Genomic DNA, 22,513 nt, shown 5'->3' with positions numbered 1-22,513 from the left:
ACGGCGAAAAAAAAAATCATCGCGTAAATTTTGGAAAAAATTTTTTTTTCGCCGTCTCGTAATTTCGCAATTTCGTAATTTCGCAATCTCAATATCGAAAACTACTCTTGGACGTCTGACAACACTGGCCGTCAGTAGCGCGCAAGCCCTTCTTGTTCTCGGCTTTGGCGGCTACTTGTGATATTATTATTATTATATTTGATGTTATTATTCTCATTTTCAGATACATATTTACCAGACCCAACATTACAAAATTGTTATATTTCAACTTTAAATATGGCCAGTAAAAGCAACTAGGAATATTTACGTTTTTCCGGTTTTAAAATCACATTCTCATATTGTGTACAAAACACATACGAGTATCATCGATTCCCGCGGCACTTTTATCACCGTAAGGTTAATAAGAAAAAAAGTGAAAATATGTAGGTATTCAGTTCCCTATGGCCCCCTTCCTCCTTTGCTTGCAGAACTTGCGATCTTTTTGAAAAGCCGCGCAACATTTTTTGCAACGGCGTGCAACATATACATACTAAGTATGATTTAAAAAAAAATCGTTATATGTGGGAATTCGTTATTACGAATTAATATTTTTTGGTCCCTTGGATTTCGTTATATCGCGATTCTACTGTATATGATTTTATACGTTAGGATATGTGGAAGTCCTCACGGAAAAGTTACATTTCCAATATTGTACAAAAATCCTTTAAATGCAAATCTGCTCTGTTTACTGTATTCTATCGAAATCTTAATTACATACGACAAAAAGTGACCAATGCTGTGTTAAACCAATATGAAATCATTAAATCGCACCAAAACGTAACAATTACTTAAAATCATTTATAATGGAAATGTAAAGTTTTGATGAGGACCCCCACATAAACAGTTTGAATGAATGGTGTCCGAATCCAGTTGTTATTTACTTGTTCTGGTTTTCGTTGGCCGGGGGAGGGAAGTGTGTCGGGGGGTAGAACACGGAAGGCGCGTAGGTCACATACTGCGGAGGCGGCGGCGGCGGCAGGTACGAAGCCTCGCCAGTCTCGTCGCCGTAGGAAACATACTGCGGGGCGTATCCCACGGGGACCAGAGACCCCTCTCCGTCCACGGAGTAGCAAGGGACGCGGTACAGCGGCGGCGGGGGGTAGGAGACATAGGACAAATTACCTGCCATCGAAGCGTCAGACTGCTGATTTTCAGCACCCTGATCTTTGCCATCGGAGCTTTCATTACCCATGTTGGCAGTCTCCGATCCATTTTTAGGTTTGTTGTAGTGATTACGGTTGTTGCCGGCGTTGTTCCTGTTGTAGTTGCGATTGTTGCCGGCGTTGTTGTTAGCGGGGCGGTTGTGCTCGTCGTTCCTCTTGTACCTATTGTTGAAGGTGCCCCGGGAGCGCGGAGTGTAGTCAGAGCCCTTGCAGTTGGGCCGCTGCGTACCGGCTGGCGGTTTCCCGGCGGACTTGTGCTCCTGGGAAGTGTTGGAGCCGTTGGGGGACTCTTCGAGACTGAGGTTCTGCTGCATTTCCTGATAAAGGAAAAATGATGCTGATAACATCCTAAACATAGACAATATTTTTGTAAGTAATGTGGGTATGTTGGAGTCAGGGGTTACAACAATATCCCGCAATCACTAGAACACCCACGTAGTCCGGCAAAGGTAACTCCAGAAAAGTCTCTCCTTTAAGAGAGACTCACTTAGAGCTCCTAGTAACTTATATGTATATAGAATAAACCAAAGTCAAAGAACTACAATAGCAACTTTTACTGTTCGTCTTCTACAACCTGAACCCACAACAGTTTTCAATGGAATTCCATCCTAATAATATTATTTTTCTTCGAGCTAGATGGGGCATAGGGTGCTTCATCAGGTCGATGTGGTATTCGCATGATAATTAATTAAACAAATGCTAGATGATCAGTCCTTTGCTACGCTCCCATTCTTTGATAATGCAACAATAAGCCATCTACAAAACGATGCATTACATCACTTAAAGAATCACTGCAAAATGCGTGTAAACTATCATGGTCATACGAATTATCTGTAAATAATTTATGACTTTTATCGTTCCTGATAGCCATTCAAACATGAAGAATTTATAAATAAAATGAAACTAAAATAATTCAAACTGAATTTCAACCGGTGTCTGAAAGGAGAGAAAATAACAGTAAAGCTAATAACAAAATCTGTGTAAGACCTTCCGCTTTTACTAAACCCTTATCCGCACCCAATGATGCATAGGGCACTGCATCGTATTGACACAGTTTTATCTTGATCGTTACTAACATGAAGACAAGTTGATCACTTCTGCGATTCAGGGACTATTCAGGGTAATAATAACCCTATATAAATAAAATGTAACTTTGTTTTAAAAGTGATTTTAAAACAAAGTTACATTTTAATTATAAAATGGAAAATCACAAAGTTAGTGCTTCAAATATAAAATGTATAATATTAACACTTTGAACGCGTTAAGCAAAAAATACAAATTGATTAAAAAGTATTATATAAAATTCCTTTTATTTGTTTTACAAGCCATGGACTATAGTCGATTTACGCGTCCAAAGGGTTAAATAAATATTTAGGTGCAAAATCACTATAAGTTATTTTCACGCCCCCCCCCTGGGAATCGAACCCGGGACATTTCCCAAAGTTTGCGCAGAGTCTGCTGAATAGAAAGATATTAATATGAATACCTTTCCTGACCGCCAGGTTCTGCAAATACAATAAGAAAAAAGCAATCACAGATCTGTCAGCACTCACCGCAGCGAGTTGGTTCGGAGAGACGCGGTGGTTGTGGTGCACTGAGGCGTAGGGCGGCGGGGGGGGCGGCGGGAGCAGGGAGAGGGCGGGAGGCGCCGGCGGCGGGGGGTGCAGCAAGCCGTGCGGCGGCGGGGGAGGGGGCAGGGGCCACCCGCCGCACGCGTACATCCACTCAATGCCCAAGTTAAAGAAGTAGCGCAAGGTAGATATGTCTGAAACACAAATATACAAGGCTAGGTTAGGAGCCGAAACAATAGGTGGGTATTCAATTCAATTCAATTCAATTCAATTCATTCAATAATTAATTTATACATTACAAACTAACATTTAAGACATTACATTCGTCTTGTTTTGATAAAATTTTACCGTATTTATTATTTCTCCCCTTATAATAGGAGATTACTGTATTTGCAATGACAAAAGACTTCAAATATACAGTGTTTACCGTGGTAGGGCAGGTCCAAGCCATTGATATTGATGGCCTGTCTTATTCTTTTAGATGTATAACAAGGCATTCCTGTATGTGTTATTTCTCTTGATATGTGTAACGAGGGATTACAGCTTATTTGTTATTTCCTCTTTTATAAAGGATAATTATATCGTAGTCATACAGGAGAAAGTGACCAAGTGCATTGTTTTACCGAAACGTGATCATTGACTATTTGATATCTTACTAGCTTAATATTGCCCTGAAAAAATCCCAAAGGATTTTAAACTTGGAAGTATAATATATTGACTTGGTAAAAATGACTATCTGCATTGATGTTTATTTTCTTGCCAAGCAAAAGTGACTTGAATGGCCCTCCTGAACATTTTACGTTTTGGTAGTTGGTCACTTTCTCCTGTATGACTACGATATGTGTATTGTACATATAACAGTATATAATGTATCTTGACTAACATGACTTTAAACATAGTGCAGTGCTTACCATGGTACGGCAGATCAGAGCCGTTGATATTGATGGACCTTTGTACGGCGACATTGACCCCCGGCGGAGGGGGCAGCAGGTGCGGGGGGCGCGGGGGCGCGCAGTACAGGGGGGCGCAGTAGGGGGGCACACCCCACACCACACCGCCATGGCCCACATTCACTGGCGAGCAAACATCATTATTATGCGTAATGTCATCAATATCTTTCTTTCTTTCAACCCTTATCCGCACCCGATGGTGCACAGGGCACTGCATGAATCATTTTACTCTAATGCATCCTCATACAAGACTGCAATGCCTTGGATAAGAACTTCTAACCCCTATCCGCACCCAATGCATAGGGCACTGCATCATATGAACGCAGTGTTATCTTGTTAACACATGAAGGAAAGGTGATCAGCCCTTTGTGGAATGACATGATTATTTTATTAAAATTAAACACTTGAATATACCACTTTAATGAGTTTTATTTTACAACATTTTGAGTGTGCCCAAATACTTGTTCACAAAATCTGGATTATCTCCAATTACAGGAGTTATTTTCATATTATTTTTTGATATCTCATCAAAGATGAAGAAGAATACGGAAGTCTGGGCATTTACGGGGCTGACGACCGTCATAGGCTGGTTTAAGTGATCACTTTACACACGTGTAACATTCACCAATTCTACCCATTATTGACAACCACACTACTCAATTTACACGTGTGTAAAGTGATCACTTAAACCAGCCTATGACGGTCGTCAGCCCCGTAAATGCCCAGACTTCCGTATTCTTCTTCATCTTTGATGAGATGTCAAAAAATAATATGAGTTTTATTTTATTTACGACTAGTTTCGAAAACGACAGATGTTTTCATCTTCTGGTACAGTTTTAGTTTGTACCAGAAGATCAAAACATCTGTCGTTTTCGAAACTAGTCGTAAATAAAATAAAACTCATTAAAGTGGTATATTCAAGTGTTTAATTTTAATACAACAAACAATTTGTATTGTACTGTATTTCAATTATTGTAATATATTTGTCATTGTTTGTGAACCATAAATAAATAAATAAATAAACATGATAGATCTTTGTGCCCTATTGCCTCATCAATTTTAGTCAACTGCATACCTTTTTTCGCACATTCTGTTTCCAATTAAATGTTTGACACATTGTGATTAAGCTGAGTCAGAGTATGGAATTATACTACGCTTATAACTTACTAGCAGGGGTTCCTCCCATGGAGCCGCCGGACATCAGGTTCGGGTGATGGGAACTAAACAACTGAGATGCGCTTCCCTCATTGCCGCTGGGACCCTAAAAATGCCATGTATTGATGTATCACAATTTTAGCTTTATACTGATGATGTCTGAACGTATATTCAGACAAATAAAAATATACAAATTCTAATTTGTTATTCTTTAAAATCCATAGGGTGCTGATAATGCACATAATTAAAAAAAAAAATTATACATCTTCTCATACATACACGCCGATTATTCCGATTCCTGACCTAAGTATCAAGTATTTAATTATAATTATAAAAGAAAAAGATAAATATTTGTGTTTTTATTATTTACAAAAATACTTCAATTTCATTATATTTCTGTTAGACTAAGCGGCTCATTATTAGAAATAGGTATCAAATTGTGGTAGAGTGGGTTCGAACTGAGAAACTTTGACCCCAGAGTCCGCGACACTAACCACGGAACCACAACCCGACACTTGATTTCGACACCCGTATTTGAAGTACATGATCATGTCGAGTTTTCCTTGGTCTTCCTCTGCTATTACCAACCGCATTCGCCTCATAAGTTTGTTTGACTATCCTTTCTTCACTCATCTATCATTCAATGTTTTGCCGCACATTCGTCTGAGAGAATGCATTTCGACTGCATTCAGTCAACTTTCATGGTTCTTTTGCCAACTCCATGCTTCACTTCCATGCATTTAGATATGCCAAACCAAGATGAAAAAGAATCATTATACTCTAATGCATCCTCATACAAGACTGCAATGCCTTGGATAAGAACTTCTAACCCCTATCCGCACCCAATGGTGCATAGGGAACTGCATCATATTGACGCAGTGTTATTTTGATCATTACTTACATGAAGGAAGGTGATCACTCCTGCGTTTCAGGGACCCTCCAGGGTAATATCAAGTAAATATTAGAGTGTAAAATCAGTAATATTCGTTTTCAACCCCCCCGGGAATCGAACCCGGGACCTCCAGCACGGTAGCTAAACACGCCCATTACATTAGGGTGTAAGCCAAATGCAAAAACACAACACATGTTTCGTTAGTTATTGGGTGCTGAATAAATGGATAAATCAATGCAAAAGGTTTTCTCACCTGAATGGTGTAATGAACGGAACCGACTCCTTCCGGCTGTGGGTTGTAGGGAGCCGACACGGAGCGGACCGAATCCCGCCCACTGTCCGGAGATCCGTTACTTTGTTCTACCATCAGAGGCATCGCCACCATTTCATACTAAAATCATCGCATTACAAACATGCAGGTCAATAAAAACATGGGATTAGTAAGTGTCACACAGCTGTCCAAGTTTCCTTCCGTCATCAAAAGTAATCAAAGTAGATCATGTATAATTTTGAGAAATAAAAATACAGTGAAACCTCTATCTGTCGTTCCTCGAATAATCGTTTTCTGGGATGTGTCGTTTATTTCTTCTACCCCAAATTAATTTCATACAAAATAGATCGCATCGATCGTTTCTATCCACCATTTTACCGCATTCATCATTTGAATTATGCTACATATTTGATATAATTTGTCTGTTTTTTTTGCATTCTTTTAAATTTTCTCAATTTTGTTACATTCGACGACAATATTCCTAAGTGTGGGATACAGACTATCAAAAGCTTGTGTGATGGATACAGCAGAAGAGGTCTGAAGATCTTTGGGTTCTGTTCAACTTCGTATTTTTTTTTTTGATAAATACATTTATTAACATCTAAAACTTGTATTCTTAAAATTTCAACCTACCAATAGTTATGCAGATTGGGTGGACGGTATTTTTACTCGATCGTATATCCTTGTATTGACTTTTTTATCCCGCATTCATTGTTTTCCCGCATTCATAGTCTATTTCACTAGGTCCCTTTAAAAACGATAGATAGAGGTTTCACTGTACTTTGTTTTTTGATCCACTCACATTTTTATTAACAACCAACTAGATTCGGCAACAACCTGTTGCCCTCTTCAGGGTTTAATTTATCTCAAAATAATATATCAATATGATCCACAAAGTTAATTCTTTCAATTTTCAAAACATAAAGTTGATATTATTTATTTGGTTGGTTAACACATTTAGTGCATTGAACACATCTCCCGTTTTCATACAAATATTGCAGCCATGTGTTGACAGGAGTCTTGTTGAATAATAAGGATTCGTAGCCGGTTTTATGTTTTGAAAACACAAAGGAATACACTAATATTTATGATGTTTAACCTTTCCGGGAGTATAGCGTAAATGAACATCAGTGCGAATTATCGACAATGAATGTCAAAGTCCGCCTGTCAGTCATATGTGGATATTTGTATGTAATTTTGTCATAAAATAAAACCTAGATGTGAGTTTTATTTTTTAAAATTATTTTTATATAATTTCTATCTTCATAATACATTTTGTGAAGAAAAAAAATTACGTGTAATAGCAACCCACTCCCCAAAGAAAGTCGGACATCAATTATTGTACTGCCAGAAAGGTTAAGTAGAAAGTAGATTTTGAAGTTATATTATAAATTCTTTTCAAAAATTTGCTCTGTATGACATTATTTTACACGCATTGAATGTGTTGAAGTTGGTTAAAAATAAATTGAGTGGATAAAATTGATTGTATACCAAATCAGTTGTAAATAAAATTGATCATAAAGCAATTTGGCCAAAACATTCCTTATGTTATTAACAGAAGAGTACTACAGTGCGTAACGCCAGTTGCAAAAGTGTATGTAGTGTATGCAAAACAGGATCTGGAGATCCTGTGCCAATATTCAATTCATTTTTGGTTGCAGACACGAAGACAATTTTAATTAGTGAGGTGTTTAGGCCCACAAGGCAGTGGTTAGTTTCATGCTGCAGCAAGCAAGTTAGTTTTTTTAGACATTAAAAAAAGATGGTTACATAAATTTACTTGCTGAGAAAACTGCATTGTCGAAATTGAAAAACAGCCTTTCAAATACTATTCCTCCGTTAGGACTGTTTGTCATCATTTGGTCAAATGTAGTACAAAACAAATTCTAAGACATTATAGGAAATTATTAGGAATTAATTCACAGGATTTATTTTATTTTATTTTTTAAAAAAAGAGTAATATTTGTGTTTTTTATTATTTACACAAGTACTTCAATTTCATACTATTTCTGTGAGCCTAAGCGGCTCATTATTAGAAAAAAGTATCAAATTGTGGTAGAGTGGGTTCGAAGCGAGAAACTCTGACTTAAGAGTCGGCTACACTAACCACGGGACCACAACCCGACACAATTTAGAATTTATAATTGAAACCCTAAACCCTCCATTCTAATGGAAAACGACTATTGTAGGTCTGGCCTACCTGGATTGTTCACAGTTATTATTGACGTGAACACACCTTTTGATTTTAAGATACACAGACTTGAGACGTTTCATCTGAGCTAAAATTTTAAGCAATAATTATCATATTCAGTATAAATATCAATGGGTAAAAGTAAAATGTTATTGTTGTATTTTCTGATTTCAAGACAATTTGTTACTTCACTGAAAACTGGAAGAATCCAGTGACAATAATCTGTAATCACGCACAAAGATGATTGTCAATCCCATTTAAAACTATAAAAATCCTCTAATGCACGACTATAATACCCGCTATACACAACGACGGGTTGATGGTCCCAAGAGTGAACAATAAATGTAGAAATATACATAGTTCTGAGCATTTTTAATTTGTTGCCAGTGAAGATATAAAGGCAAACAAAAATATAGAGCAAAGCAAAATAAAGGAATTGGTAATCAATCAATATTGCAAAAATTGCATAGTTAGTTTTTATTTTTACTTTTTTTCTTTTCTTTTTATCTGAGAATGTATGTTTAAATACAACTCTATTTTATTTATTGTTTCCGCATTTACTTTGTGGTAAGACATGTTACAATGATTATTTGAGATTATAAATAACTACTAGTTTCGGAATCTAAACTTCCATCGTCAGGTCATGGAAGTTTAGCTTCCGAAACTAGTAGTAATTAATAAACTCAAGTGGTATAAAAACAAGTGTTTCCTGAATCGTTGTAAATAGAACTCCACCAACAAGACACATAAGGTGGCAACATGAACGAGTCAAGCAAAAGACCATAGAAATTAAACATATTTTTTTATCCCGTACGGCGTGAATTATTGAATGCATTTTTTCCTAAAAATATCAGTTAAAAGTTAGGGTGCCTATTGTTGATAGAATAAAAAGTACAAGCATAGTAAGATTGTTACTCAATATAAAACATTGTATTAGTAAAAAGCATATTCAGTTTGAAATTAAATCTCACTGAGGACGTCTTTCTATATTTGGATACGAGAACCCCTCTTTGTCTGAAGGGCCTATTGCGGAAGTTCAGGTGTAGACTAGTTGAAATGATGGATGTGAACATAAACGCCTGAAAAGTATGTCAAAGTTTAATTCAGCCGAGAAGAACATAAATAAAACACATATTTTACAACTGAAATATAAATCCAATATGTAAGCTAAAAATTAGTCACTTTTTTTAACCCTTTCCGGTCCCCTAAAATAAAATTTAAAAATCTAGGTAGACAGTTACATTCCAATTGGAAATAATTTTTTTTGTCCTCTGCTCCACATACTGTTGTAATAGATACGAGTGACAAAAATGTAAGCTCGGAATTTAAATAAATAATACTAATGATGAAAAAATGTCGAATAACATCCGACATGGGACCTAAGAGCAGATTCCACATTGGACCAGTAAGGGTTAATAGAGGCAACGAAGTATGCTACCACTCTAGGTGTTTTATTTACAAATTTGTCAGGGCACAGTGGAATATTTTACCCAAGAAAATAAAAATTAGAAAATTTAACAAACACAACTAAATTGAGTTATCACTATAATAAAATATTTATTGATTTGGTGTTTAATTTGTAGAAAACTCCATAATTTATATTTTAAATATTAAAAACAAACACTAATTATTAGGGTCTACGAAGTTGTACAAAACTTAAAATTTAAATATTATTTTCGACATCTCATCAAAGATGAAAAAGAATATGGAAGTATGGACATTTACGGGGCTAACGACCGTCATAGGCTAGTTTAAGTGATCACTTTACACACGTGTAACGTTCACCAATTTTACCCATTATAGACAACCAAGATAAACCCAAATCTGGATTTGTGAACAGTATTTGGACACACTCAAAATGTTGTTTAAAATTTAAATATTAGATTCGTGACAATTGTTTCGCCTTGTTAGGATTGCAAATTTTATTTTTTATTTTTATGTTTCTTAAAAGTAAAATAAACGACTTAGTAGACTCTAAAAATTAGTGTTTGATTTCAATATTTGAAATATAATGAAATATGTTCAGAATAGCTTTATCAAAATCAAAAATTTTAAAGTTGAGGAGAGACAGACATAAAACAGTACAATAAAGGAGTGGTAACAACAGTCATTCACCCGATGCTTTGAGTTACACTGGGACGAAGGAATAAATTCCAGTATTTTTCATGACAATGATAAAATTTAAGCAATTTAGTCGGCTGGACATGTACTTTGCATGCCTCCCGAGAGCCGTGACCAGCTTGCCTCTTTCATTGGCAAGAACCTCACAAGGCAGAGTGGCATTCCGGCTTGCTGCCCAACACGAGCATTGTTTATTTCAAACAGGGCTGTAGCCAAACTAATCTTATCTCGTTTTGTTGTCGTCTACATATTGTTTAAAAATCCTTGAACAAAGGAGTAGTAAAAAAAAGTCTCCAGACAATGGCTGACCGTCAATCGGATGTTAAAAAGAAATAAGACATAAAATCATAGATTGATATACACAATCTTTATTGATTAAATAATGGATGGACACTTAATTTCTAAATACGTATCTAAAGGTGGAGACTGACGGAGTATTTCGTCATAACATAACGTTGTAACATCACTCGCGGCGAGTATCACCCAGCATCCGAAAATATGGATGGAGCGCTCGGCTCGCTGTACTGACTGCCTGAAGGCTCGCATCGTAACGTGTTACGTCAAAATGCTCCGGTCAGCCTCCACCTTACAGTTATTGAAAAAATGACTTAAAATGTAGTTATTTCACTCTATTCACATAATAACAACCTTACACACACTTCTCACAACTGCATATTACATAATTTATCAGCATTCTGATGTGAATTAACAAATTAAATGATTACAACTTTAAAATAATTAGAATCAAAAAGTAATCTCATGAGATCGCAAACAAGAAGCGCTCCACGATGGTAACTTGTGAACCTGTTCAATGCGCAATGGTTTGAGGATCAATTGGCACCAATTTGTTCCAATGATTCAATACACGCTGCAGAAGAAGCATATTTGCGGCTGTAGCAAACGGAATGTGTCCATTTTATAATGAAAAATATTTTTAAAAAAAAGAATGAGCCAATCAACGCATTACAAATCATTCGTAAAAGCACGCCCGCTTGCATGTACACAAGCACAATCGCGTATACGTACAAACCCGTACACGCACACAAGCGTTCTAGCACACTCGCGTACATACACATGCACAAATGCGTAAACGTACAAATGCAGGCACGTACAAACGCGTGAACGCACACACGCGTCAAGTACACCCACGTGCATGCACACACGTACAAATGCATGCACGCACACACGTATCAAGTTCACCCACGTGCATACACACACGCACTAACGTGTACACGCACAAACGTGTACACGCACAAACGTGTACACGCACAAACGTGTACACGCACAAACGTGTACACGCACAAACGTGTACACGCACAAACGTGTACACGCACAAACGTGTACACGCACAAACGTGTACACGCACAAACGTGTACACGCACAAACGTGTACACGCACAAACGTGTACACGCACAAACGTGTACACGCACAAACGTGTACACGCACAAACGTGTACACGCACAAACGTGTACACGCACAAACGTGTACACGCACAAACGTGTACACGTACAAATGTGTGCGCACACACACACGCGTACATGCACACACGGGTGCACATAAACACGCAGCAAGTATACCTGCATGCATGCACACACACACAAACGCTTGCAAGAACATACATACATATTTATGTGTATATTTATTATCACAAAGCATTTAGATAATAAATTCCCATTTAAGCTTTCAAGTAGTGACATTTTTCTTAACATGCTAATACTTACGTTGACATTTTTTTTGTGTGCGTCACTTAAAACACCCTAGCTCACGTTACTATCATAATACCACAAGTTGATTTTATCATCAACTGTATAAAAGTATGCATTTTTAGGATTATTTTAACAGAAGTCAGTAATACGGAGAATCAGCTACTTTAAAAAATATATATAACAATGTCAACACTTAAACTCAAGAAAGTGAGGTACCAAACACGTGGTATGCCATTACTAAAGGGGTCACTGACTGCGCCGACGCCGGGTGAAAAAATAAAACAACTTACGTTGCAACGATCGAAGTTGACCACGTCCATCCGAGTGTATTTATCCAAATACTGTTGGTCTCCTTGGTTAGAATTCGCGCAGTAATTATCATTCCACATAGTGTTGTTGTTGGCGTCCTCCATCTTTAATTCCACAATGTTCTCCTTGCAGAAGAAGCTGTTCCTGGAATAGTTTCGGCCCTTCCCGAAGTTTTGGTTGTCCTTAATGCGAGTCAAATCTTGGCCGAAACCCCCGGTCTTCTTGACTTTGCAACGGAACCGATGCAAATTATTGGCGGAGCCGATATACCCTGCGCCAACACAATGAATTATTACAAAATACAGGCACAACCGTTCGCCGAGAAATGCGGCTAGCGAATGAGGGGGAAACAATGAACGTCACACGGGAAAATAACATATAAACCCATGTCGCTATGCCGGAGCATTATTACATTTCTGATTACTCCAGCGAGTTTTCGCCTTGCGATATTTATTTATAAAAAAGGAAAATGTAACAAGACGCATTGGCAAATATAATATTACAGAAACGCTGCGCTCCTTGCAGAACAATGCACAATAAACAGCACTGTGAAATACTAGGAATGTTGAATAATAAAACACAAGTGAAACATGAAGCTGGTTGGTTGTAAACGTTTAAATTTAGCACAGATTTAATCTCCGTTCTGCACCCTGGAGTCTGACCCATAAAATAAGTGCCATAAATGATTAGCAACATTGTAAGAACACATTCTTAGTTTGCAATAAATATATATTTTTTAAATGTATATTTTTATTTATTCACAATACAGTGATATTTTTTTTTACTAACTAACATCACACCGCTTTTCCGTAGGGGTAGTCAGAGAGAATAGAACGCCACACAAATCTGTCCTTGCACACAATCTTCGCCTCTTCCACATTCATAAATACACCAATTATTCTGACTTCTGACCCGACCACTATCAAGTATTGGAAATACTTGATCATGCCAAGTTTTCCTCAGTCTTCCTCTGCTTCTATTACCCAAATATGGCTATGCCATTCTATGCCCAAACCATGTCAACACACCTTTCTTAATTTGATTGATAATGCTTATCTCAACCTTGCATTTTATTCTTATCACCATTCAAACATCTATTATACAACGTTTTGCCGCACGTTCATCTGCGAGAATGCATTCACTCGATTTTCACACTTGTTTTGCCAACTTCTTGCTTCACTTCCATATTAAGGTTGGAACCAGAACTCAATTGTATACTGCCAGATTAGCTTTCGCTGATAGGGTTCTATTTGCTAACACTGAATATAATGCACCATTCAATCTCCTTTCTGTATCATTATCAATATTTTCATCCCGAGAAAACATTCTTCCTAAATATAGTAAATGATCTACCCGTTTTCCCGTTTCAAAATTTCCCCATTATACTATTTTACATCCAGATCTACATTAATTTCTTTAAAAAAAACCACGACTTTATTTATTAACACATTGCCTTGCGGTTTTTTCTTCAACCCCGACCATAGTTAGTATACTTAAGGGTCGCATACTAATCACAAGTAACCGCAAGGCCCAATTCCGATCTGTGTAATGTAAAAGTAAGCAAATAGCATTCTTTAACTATTGTTATAAGTGCCTCCCGCTCTCTGCCAACAGTATGTAAAAGACACTTTTAAGCGTTTCCCGCAAACAATGTGTTTAAAAGGTTTCAAATGTTCTGAAATTTATTATCAACAAAATTTTTTAAATAACACCTGTTGATCATATTGGCTATCAGGGCCTTACTTTTATTATCTGTTTAACACATGCGATTTTTGGTTGACCCGCAGACCAACATGCACTAAAGTTTTTACTAGCCGAGGTTAAACATGCAATGAGGTTATCTTGAAAATTTAGAAATCCAAAAAAACCTGAATTCTAATAATAATTTATTAAATAATATATTGTTTCAAAATTCTTCACCGTTGCTTTCCATTTTTCCTTTGTTTTCAAACTCCGTCCCCTTACTTTCCCCTCTCCTTATTTATAGAACAATTTTATATTTTATATTTTAGTTATTATACAGACTTGAATGATGAAAGTTTAACTTCTGAAACATGTAGTCTATAATAAAACTCAAGTGGTAAAAAACTAAGTGTTTTCTTTAATCATTATTAATAAATCAGCTTATATACTCGTAGAGTGAAAGGAGAGGAAGACCGAGAAAAACATGGCACGATCAGGTATGCCAAATACTTGAAAGTGGTCAGGTTAGGAGTCGTAACAATCGGCGGGTATGTATGAGGAGATGCATGAACGTGGAAGAGGCGAAGAATGTTTGCAAGGACAGAGTGGTGTGGCGCTCTATTCTCTCTGCCTACCCCTGCGGGGAAGCGGCGTGATGGTTAGTTAGTTAGTTAGTTAGTTAGTTAGTAAGTGAAAGGAGTGGACAGGGTTTGAATTGGATATTGACAAATCTTGCTTAACCGATGTTGAATCAAATAATGGACTATAAGTAGAATTTATTTGGTTGTTAATTAGAGGAATATTATTTTAAAGTGCTTTCCTTTTATAAAAAATCTCCATATTATTTAATCTCCAAATATATCTCTTTATAAACAATAAAAATGATAATAAAAAAGTACCTAGTTGTCGCAGTATGTGCGTGATGGTGGAGAAGTTGGCGCGGTGGCGGCGGTGCGGCGTGTACCAGGGCTTGGCCTCGGCGGGCGGCAGCGGGCGCAGTTGGTCCAGGCCCACGGTGCGCATCTCGCCCAGCTCCTCCACAAACACCACGCAGGGCCCCGCGCCCGCCGCCATGTGCTGGATGTGGCAGTGGTACGCCACCCCGCCCCCGGCCCCGCCCAGACGGCACAGGCACTTCACGCCCACCTGCAGCGAGAGCCCGTCGCAGTAGTACCCGCCCGACTGCTCCTCTGCAATCGCAAACAATATCAATCAATTCAATTTATTCAATAATTAATATATATACACATTACAAACTAACATTTAAGGCATATAAATTAAAAATATAAATTAAAAAGTAAGCAAGAAGATTCTTGTTAAAGATGTAGAAGAATCCTGCTTCGGAATATTCCTTAGACACATGGAACAGATATATCGGTAGTGTAAAGGCAAAGGGGTATATCTGTCTCAGACCAAATTTTACAAGAGGGCAAAAACAAACTTGTGAAATTAAATATTTTTTTCGGATGCCATATGTACATATCTTATTAAAACTGAATAAGTACTGCAACTACAGCTATATCCTTTTGCTAGATTATGGAATACACTATTTTAGACATTTTGTGGAAGAAAATTAGAAAATGAAAAATTTGACAGATATACCCCTTTGCCATTACACTACCGATATATCCAGTGTGATATTATTCAAAATAGCGGTAGCTGTTCCTAAACGCATAACCATCGGCAGGTTGTGCAAGTTTGAAACAATCTATGCCGATGCTGTCTTAGGTAACTATCGGAAACACACAGACCAACGCTTCGGATAATTTCAGGATTATCGATCATACCGCGCAACTACATAAATATATTTGGCCCAGGCAAATCAATACCGAGAAGTCGTAATACAATTTTCCCGAGCAGCACTCGGTTTCATAAATACGATGAAAACTCCTTGCCCCAGTCACACTCAGGCTAATCTGGGAACTGGTGAAGGCTCATATTCATTCGCAGTCTTAAAATTACGAGTATGAGTTTGCCACCCAAGCGCTGCTATTCCCGCATAAACCACTACATTGAGGAGGCGTTGACTTAGACAGGAAAGTCAGGCACCCCTGTTTTGATAACACTGAATAATTCTGTACACGACGGATTCTCCAGTTCTTTGGACACGTTGCGCGTGGCAACAAGGATAGCCTGGAACGACTAGTTGCGATCGGTAGCCTGGAGGGAAAGAGAGGGAGAGGAAGATCCCCACACGGTGGACCGATCAAATTAAGGCAGCAGCAGGCACCTCAGTGGTTGGAGCGCTACGTCTAGCGCAGTCAAGGGATAACTGGAGAAGAGTCATTGCTTCTGCAAGGGTCACAACCCTCAGCAATGAGGAATAAGACGGAGAAGAAGAATAATGGGAATAACATAATACATACCTCTTTTAATTTCATACCACGTATCAAGTTCAATGTTTCGGTAAACATTGGGATCCAGAGCCTTAGCTACCTTGTAAGGAAAAGGTAGAATCTTATTGTCCAACAGATCCTTGGCGCTGTTGGTGTCCAGACTAATCACGATGCCGTTTTGCGAGTCGATCGGATACACGGTAATAGTAATGTTACTATTCTTGGTCTCCTCCGGCCGCTGTTGGGGAACGTCTCCACCACCGTCCGTGGGGTACTTCATTATGCTTGATGAATTATCCCCGTCGGGGTTGTAGTCTGGTATTTCCGTGAGTTTCTGGCGATGTTCCTCACCCTCCATCATAAAATACTCGATATGATGGTTAGTATTTTCATTGTACAACATCTTCCGCACGGCGAAATCTAAGTCAGTCATTTTATACACTCCCTGGTATAAAATCTCATACGCCAATGCTATAAAAATATCATTAAATGAAATTTTCACTTTTTTACTTTACGTTTCTCTCATTCTCAAACACAAGAGTTATTATTGCCACCAAGATTACCATAGCCCAATGGAAACTGTTTATTTTGGTTAATTTAATATTTTTTACATCTTTGAATTTGGGTGGGAAGGATCTTAGGAAACTACTTTAAATTAAATTTTAAAAATCATTAATAAAATTATTTATAAAAAAAGCGTACAATATTTCCATCAATCCTAGTATATTTATGTGGAATTAAGAAAAAAACATCTATTTTACAAATATTTCAAGAAAGGGATAATGTAAACAGAATTCTAGAAATACAATAAACCACCATAATTATATCACTCTAATACAACCGTAGCTCGAAATAATTATTATTTTGTAAGAATAAAACACTTTAGCAACATACATATTGCAAAAAATTTAATTATTCAATATTTAAATTTCTTAAAAGATAATCTACAAAAATATATAAACTTAACTACTATGTGATGTGCCAAAATTGATATTTTTTAAGGATTGATATTTTTATATATACATAAAAGTTCAATATGTAACTTATTTTACACACATTGTAAGCGAACTCTCTCTCAAAACACAAGAAGTTTTATTATTATAAAGAGATAACAATTAGAACATTTATGTTACTGTATTTACATCTACATTCATTATCATTATCTTCTTTTGTTTAAAGTTTAAATGAAAAATCTGCACAAAAGACTATTTTTATTTGTGATTATTTACACAGATGTCAATAGTATAAAGAATGAGCCATATATTTAGCTAAAAACTATAATATTACAATATAAGTGCTCTGTCCTGGGAAATTGAGGTGTGAATTGTTGTTCCGAGGATCACAAATGCAGTGAGTACCTTGCACTGTTCTTGCCTGAATTGCTCGTAGACATATGTACATCCAAAAATAGCTAAATTTTAGAAGTAATTTAATTTTAAATTAGATTAAGATACTTACATTGGCAAAACGACACATTGTTCATGTGTTCCTTGGCAAACAGTGCATCGTAATGTTGCTTCTCTCGAATCAAATACAATAATATTTCATTTCCGTATCCGTGAGAAACATTTGATTTGGGTCCTTTGTTATTGTCAAAGATAGTAAAATCCCTTCTGCGGAAAATTATTCAAAAATACACATGACAAAGATGTACAAATGAGACGGTCAATTCCAAACACAGTTGCGAGGTTTCATTTTAACCTGTTAACTGGGCGGTCCGCTGTCCAATTACGCAACTTGTAACAGGCGCGAAAATAGGTAGGTAAGTGTAAGTACGTACCCGTCACTGCTCACCCAGAACACGTCTACCACTCTCAATAGCCAAATGATACTGATTTACTCCGTGTCTTAAATTCATGTCGGGACATGTATGGATGACCCGCCAGTTCCAGGGCGCAACATCTATTTCAAGGACGTATTCATATGTCCTGCCTGTACCCGATATTGGTTACGTTTGACGGATTTATGCGTCCCGCCCGGTTAACAGGTTAAGAAAAGTAGAAAACAAACGGCGGAATAAGTGGTTAGCGAGAAGGGTGCAAAGCCGAACTTGGCTTATGGGGAAAAAGTAATAATTTGCGATAAAAAGGAAAATAATTTTATATTGAGAAAAGTTGGTAATTTAGTATTCAGAACCAATGTTAGAAAAAGCAATATTTATGTCACAGTGAAAAATAATAATAAAAAAATAAAACCCTTATCCGCACCCCAATGGTGCATAGGGCACTGCGTCATATAAACGCAATGTTATCTTGATCGTTTACACATGAAGGAAAGGTGATCAGCCCTCCGCTTCAGGTACCAGTCCAGGGTAATATTGAATAAATATGACAGTGAAAAAATCACTTATATTTATTTTACCCCCCTTGGGAATCGAACCCGGGACCTCCAGAACGGTAGCCGAGCGTGCTGACCATTACACTACGGAGGCGGATGAAGAGTTTCTCACATTGAAAAAAGTTAACAATATATTTTAATCATAGATTACGGGGCATTTGTAAAATTTAAGAAAAACATCCAATCTGTGGGGAGCACCGAGGCAACACATTTAAAGAATGTAGTGAGAACTAGCACGTATCTTAATTTTTTACAAATATTTTATGTTTGTGTTTTATAAAAAGTTCTCGAAAAACATGTAACACAAATTTTTTTAATATTTTTAGTTAACGCTTTTGGCAAAATGTGAGTTTTTCTTATCGGCTTACATTTTACGATAGTCCCATATTAAGGTACATTGAAATAATTCCCGTGGTCTAGGGTTAACTGTATGTGAACAATATCCTTAGAGGTATCGTCAGTGGCAAATATTTCCCTTTCGCTTTACGTTGTTGAAAAAAATGTAATGCTTAGCAACAACAAAACTTGATAACGGAATACACCGCCTCCTCCTCAAGTCTTCTTTAGAGGGCTTAAGCCCTTACTTAAGATAAAAAGGGCCTATCTTAAGATAAAAATCATATTTTGCCAAATAATTTGACAAAATACACCTATATAAGAAATAATTTTACTATTTAGTTTTTCGCAAGAAAATTATGTTTTCAAGTATTTAAATTCGAATAATTAAAATACTAAGAATTTTTGGACCAAAGACTGCATTTAAAAAACATTACCTTGGACTGGTACCTTCAGGTACCAGTCCAAGGTAATATTGAATAAATACTACAGTGAAAAAATCACTTCAATTTATTTAACCCCCCCTGGGAATCAAACCCGGGTCCTCCAGTACGGTAGCCGATTGTGCTGACCATTACACTATGGAGGCGAACGGTTTTAAATAACCCTCATAAATAATAACAACCCTTTATACAAGAACATACTTTAACCCTTACTGGTCCAATGTCGAATCTCATTTGACATCGATTTTTTGCTCTTAGGTCCCATGTCGGATGTTATTCAACATTTTTGTCATCATTAGTATTATTAATTTAAATTCCAAGCTTACATTTTTGTCACTCGTATCTATTACATACAACAGTATGTGGAGCAGAGGACAAAATATTTTTTCCAGTTGGAATGTAACTGTCTACCTAGATTTTTTTTTTAATTTTGGGGAACCGGAAAGGGTTAACTTCCTTTTGATCGATTTCAACGCTAAGATTAATTGAAATACACTTACTTATAGAGATGACTCATAGCAGTTATCTCGGTCAAGCCACCGTACGTAGCAGAGTTTGACATTTCTTGAATGTAACTTTCAAAAGATCCTTGGATCATCTAATAAACAGAAATATAATTTTTTTTAATAAATATTTATATTTGTTTTATTCGATTGTTAGTAATATAATAAATATAGAATGGGCATCCAGAGTTCTTCAGTGGAGACCATGGGACATGAAGAGGGGAATAGGCCGGCTCCTAGTCGACAGGTTAGTCCTATATATTACAATGTGAAACTATCTATGTCGATGTTGCCTTAGGGTGAAGACTGACAGGAGCATTTTGTCGTAACATCGCTCGCGGCGAGCATGTTAAGTTATGACGTTACGGCATTACTGACTGACCGCGATCAGTGCTCGTTTGTGGCCTTGTGCCTCAGTGTTGCCATATGTCACACCAAAAAATCTGAATTACAGCCTAGAAATCTGTATTAAATTTGTATAGAATCAATAACCCAAAATCTGTATGAATCTTTGCAACTTTGCATTCGTAGTTAAAATGTCGGATGACGAAGACTGGATTCTTGGTTTTGTAATTTAAATAAATTACAGCTTACTCCAGATGAAGAAAAAATAATAGATTCCCCGCAGTTTGGGGAATTTTCCACAGATTGGCAACCCTGGTACTGAGCTTAATGCTCCGGTCAGTCTTCACCCTTAGGCAAGTATCGTAAGCATACAAACCTGTGTTATTTTAAGATAATCAACTGTACTACGCAACAATCAATAAAAATGTGTAAATATTTGAAGTTATATAAGCGTTAATTTCTATATTATTCTCAATATTATTAATATTTAAAGCATTTACTTTGTGGTTAGTCATTTTTACTTATTTATTTTTTTACAAAAATGTTAATAAAATTAGTATATAACCACTCACCGAATCGGTGAGTGGTTGTATACTAATTTTATTAACATTTTTGTAAAAAAATAAATAAGCGTTAATTTCTATGTTTATCCTCTAACTTGGAACTCCATTATAGCATACGGTTTTTAGTAAAACATATCAGTATTCTTTGATATCTTGACCTCTAGTTATACAATGTTTCAATGGCTGGCGAAATATTCTAATCCAAAACTTTGCCCATTGCCTTCAATTAGAATATGGTAAATATTTTATAAATTATTTAAAATCCATGATGAATGTAACCAGAATCTAATAGGTCATTTCTCTGATTCGCCATTTTTGGTTGAACAAAAAGTTGACAAAAAATGGGGGGCAAACTAATTAAAATTAAAAACATTTTACTATGAAGATGAAAAAAATAACACCAAATGAATATTTAAATCACAAACTAGTTTATTGAACCAAATTAAATTGGATTCCAGTAAACTCGGAAATACTTTAGAGATGTATCTGAAAAATTTCATTTCGGATCCATCTCAATATTAAAATAACTTTGTACGCACCGAACTAAAATTTTCTTCATTTTCTGCCATATAAGCGATGCACTCCCCTCTCACTTTTTCAAAAGAAGATTGATTATTGTAGATGTTTTCAGAAACAGCGCGGAATAGGCAATTTGAATCTGTTATTATGTGTTTTCTGAAAAGACCTATGTCATCAAGCCAACGATCTTGCTCTGAAATGCGCCGGTGGATACGAGAACGTCGGCTTTGAGAAGTTGGCGGCATTTTACCCCTAAAATTAGTAAATAAATATAAATAACACACCTAGCAATCGTACTATTATGCTAAAATCGTAAATAGTCACTTGTTTGTGTTAATTACGAACGCAGTTAATTATGAACACATGAATGTTACGAAGAAAATAATTTGTTATTTTTGCCAAGTTAAATGATTTTGTATTTATCAAAAACAAAACAAGGAGAACTAAACTAATATTCACTCACTTTTGATGTAAAAATACTACGCGATTTATAGATTGAAAAAAAACTAGTTAAAGGTAATGCAATTACGACCCGTACAACGGATGTGGAAATTCAAAATGTTCAAAAGAAATTGGAAAAAATGGCGCAGATCACCGTTTACCAAAAAAAAAAACAATGCTGCCAGCATACAACTTTTTTTTGTGACAATATTTTTTCTATCCACTGGTACCAACCTAAGTCTTAAGTTAATCTAAATATCTACCTACATGGTTACTTTGATGATATGCTGTGTTTTGGTTATACAAGTACAAGTACGTAATTATTTTAATTAGTACAGTCACCGCTTTGAGTCTCATTTATACATGATTCACCCAGTGAACACGACTCTAAAAAATACAAATATATAATGGTTATATCTTGTAGCATTCGTGTGTAAAATTCATTTAAAAAAATATTTTTTTTTACTTCCAAAAAAGGAATATTTATTGGCACTAATAATATTTAATCGGTACTGCCAAATATATAAATGTGTGTTTTTGTTTGTCCTAATGATGCATATCGTCGTCTCGTCGCCTACCTTACTAACTGTCGTATCTACGTATAGTTTTGAAAAGTAAACTTTGCGCTCGGAAACAGTG

At 36.5% G+C, this 22,513-nt stretch overlaps 1 protein-coding gene across 3 annotated transcripts; it reads right to left on the bottom strand.

Moving 5' to 3' along the window:
• Nucleotides 1-634: 634 nt before the first annotated feature.
• LOC148306442 (uncharacterized) lies at nt 635-22,178 on the bottom strand. Of its 3 annotated transcripts, none has more exons than XM_088264976.1 (13): nt 22,142-22,178; nt 21,454-21,685; nt 20,004-20,101; nt 17,846-18,000; nt 16,418-16,858; nt 14,951-15,241; nt 12,350-12,639; nt 9,204-9,311; nt 6,024-6,161; nt 4,891-4,984; nt 3,685-3,846; nt 2,756-2,967; nt 635-1,519 (listed from the first exon to the last, which is right to left on the bottom strand). In XM_088264976.1, coding segments are annotated over exons 1-13 (2,826 nt in total). In that variant the 5' UTR covers nt 22,144-22,178; the 3' UTR covers nt 635-916. The 3 variants fall into 3 exon arrangements, with proteins under 3 accessions (XP_088121102.1, XP_088121100.1, XP_088121101.1); XM_088264974.1 differs by having other exon boundaries at nt 21,897-22,165; XM_088264975.1 differs by lacking the exon at nt 9,204-9,311 and having other exon boundaries at nt 21,897-22,165.
• Nucleotides 22,179-22,513: the final 335 nt, after the last annotated feature.

Source organism: Brachycentrus maculatus, unplaced genomic scaffold, assembly GCF_059751285.1.
Source record: "Brachycentrus maculatus isolate JH-2025_06_01 unplaced genomic scaffold, ASM5975128v1 h1tg000241l, whole genome shotgun sequence".
NCBI classification, from domain to species: Eukaryota; Metazoa; Arthropoda; class Insecta; order Trichoptera; family Brachycentridae; genus Brachycentrus; species Brachycentrus maculatus.
Note: the sequence above shows the minus strand (reverse complement) of the source record. Positions and strands in the feature narration are given on the sequence as shown.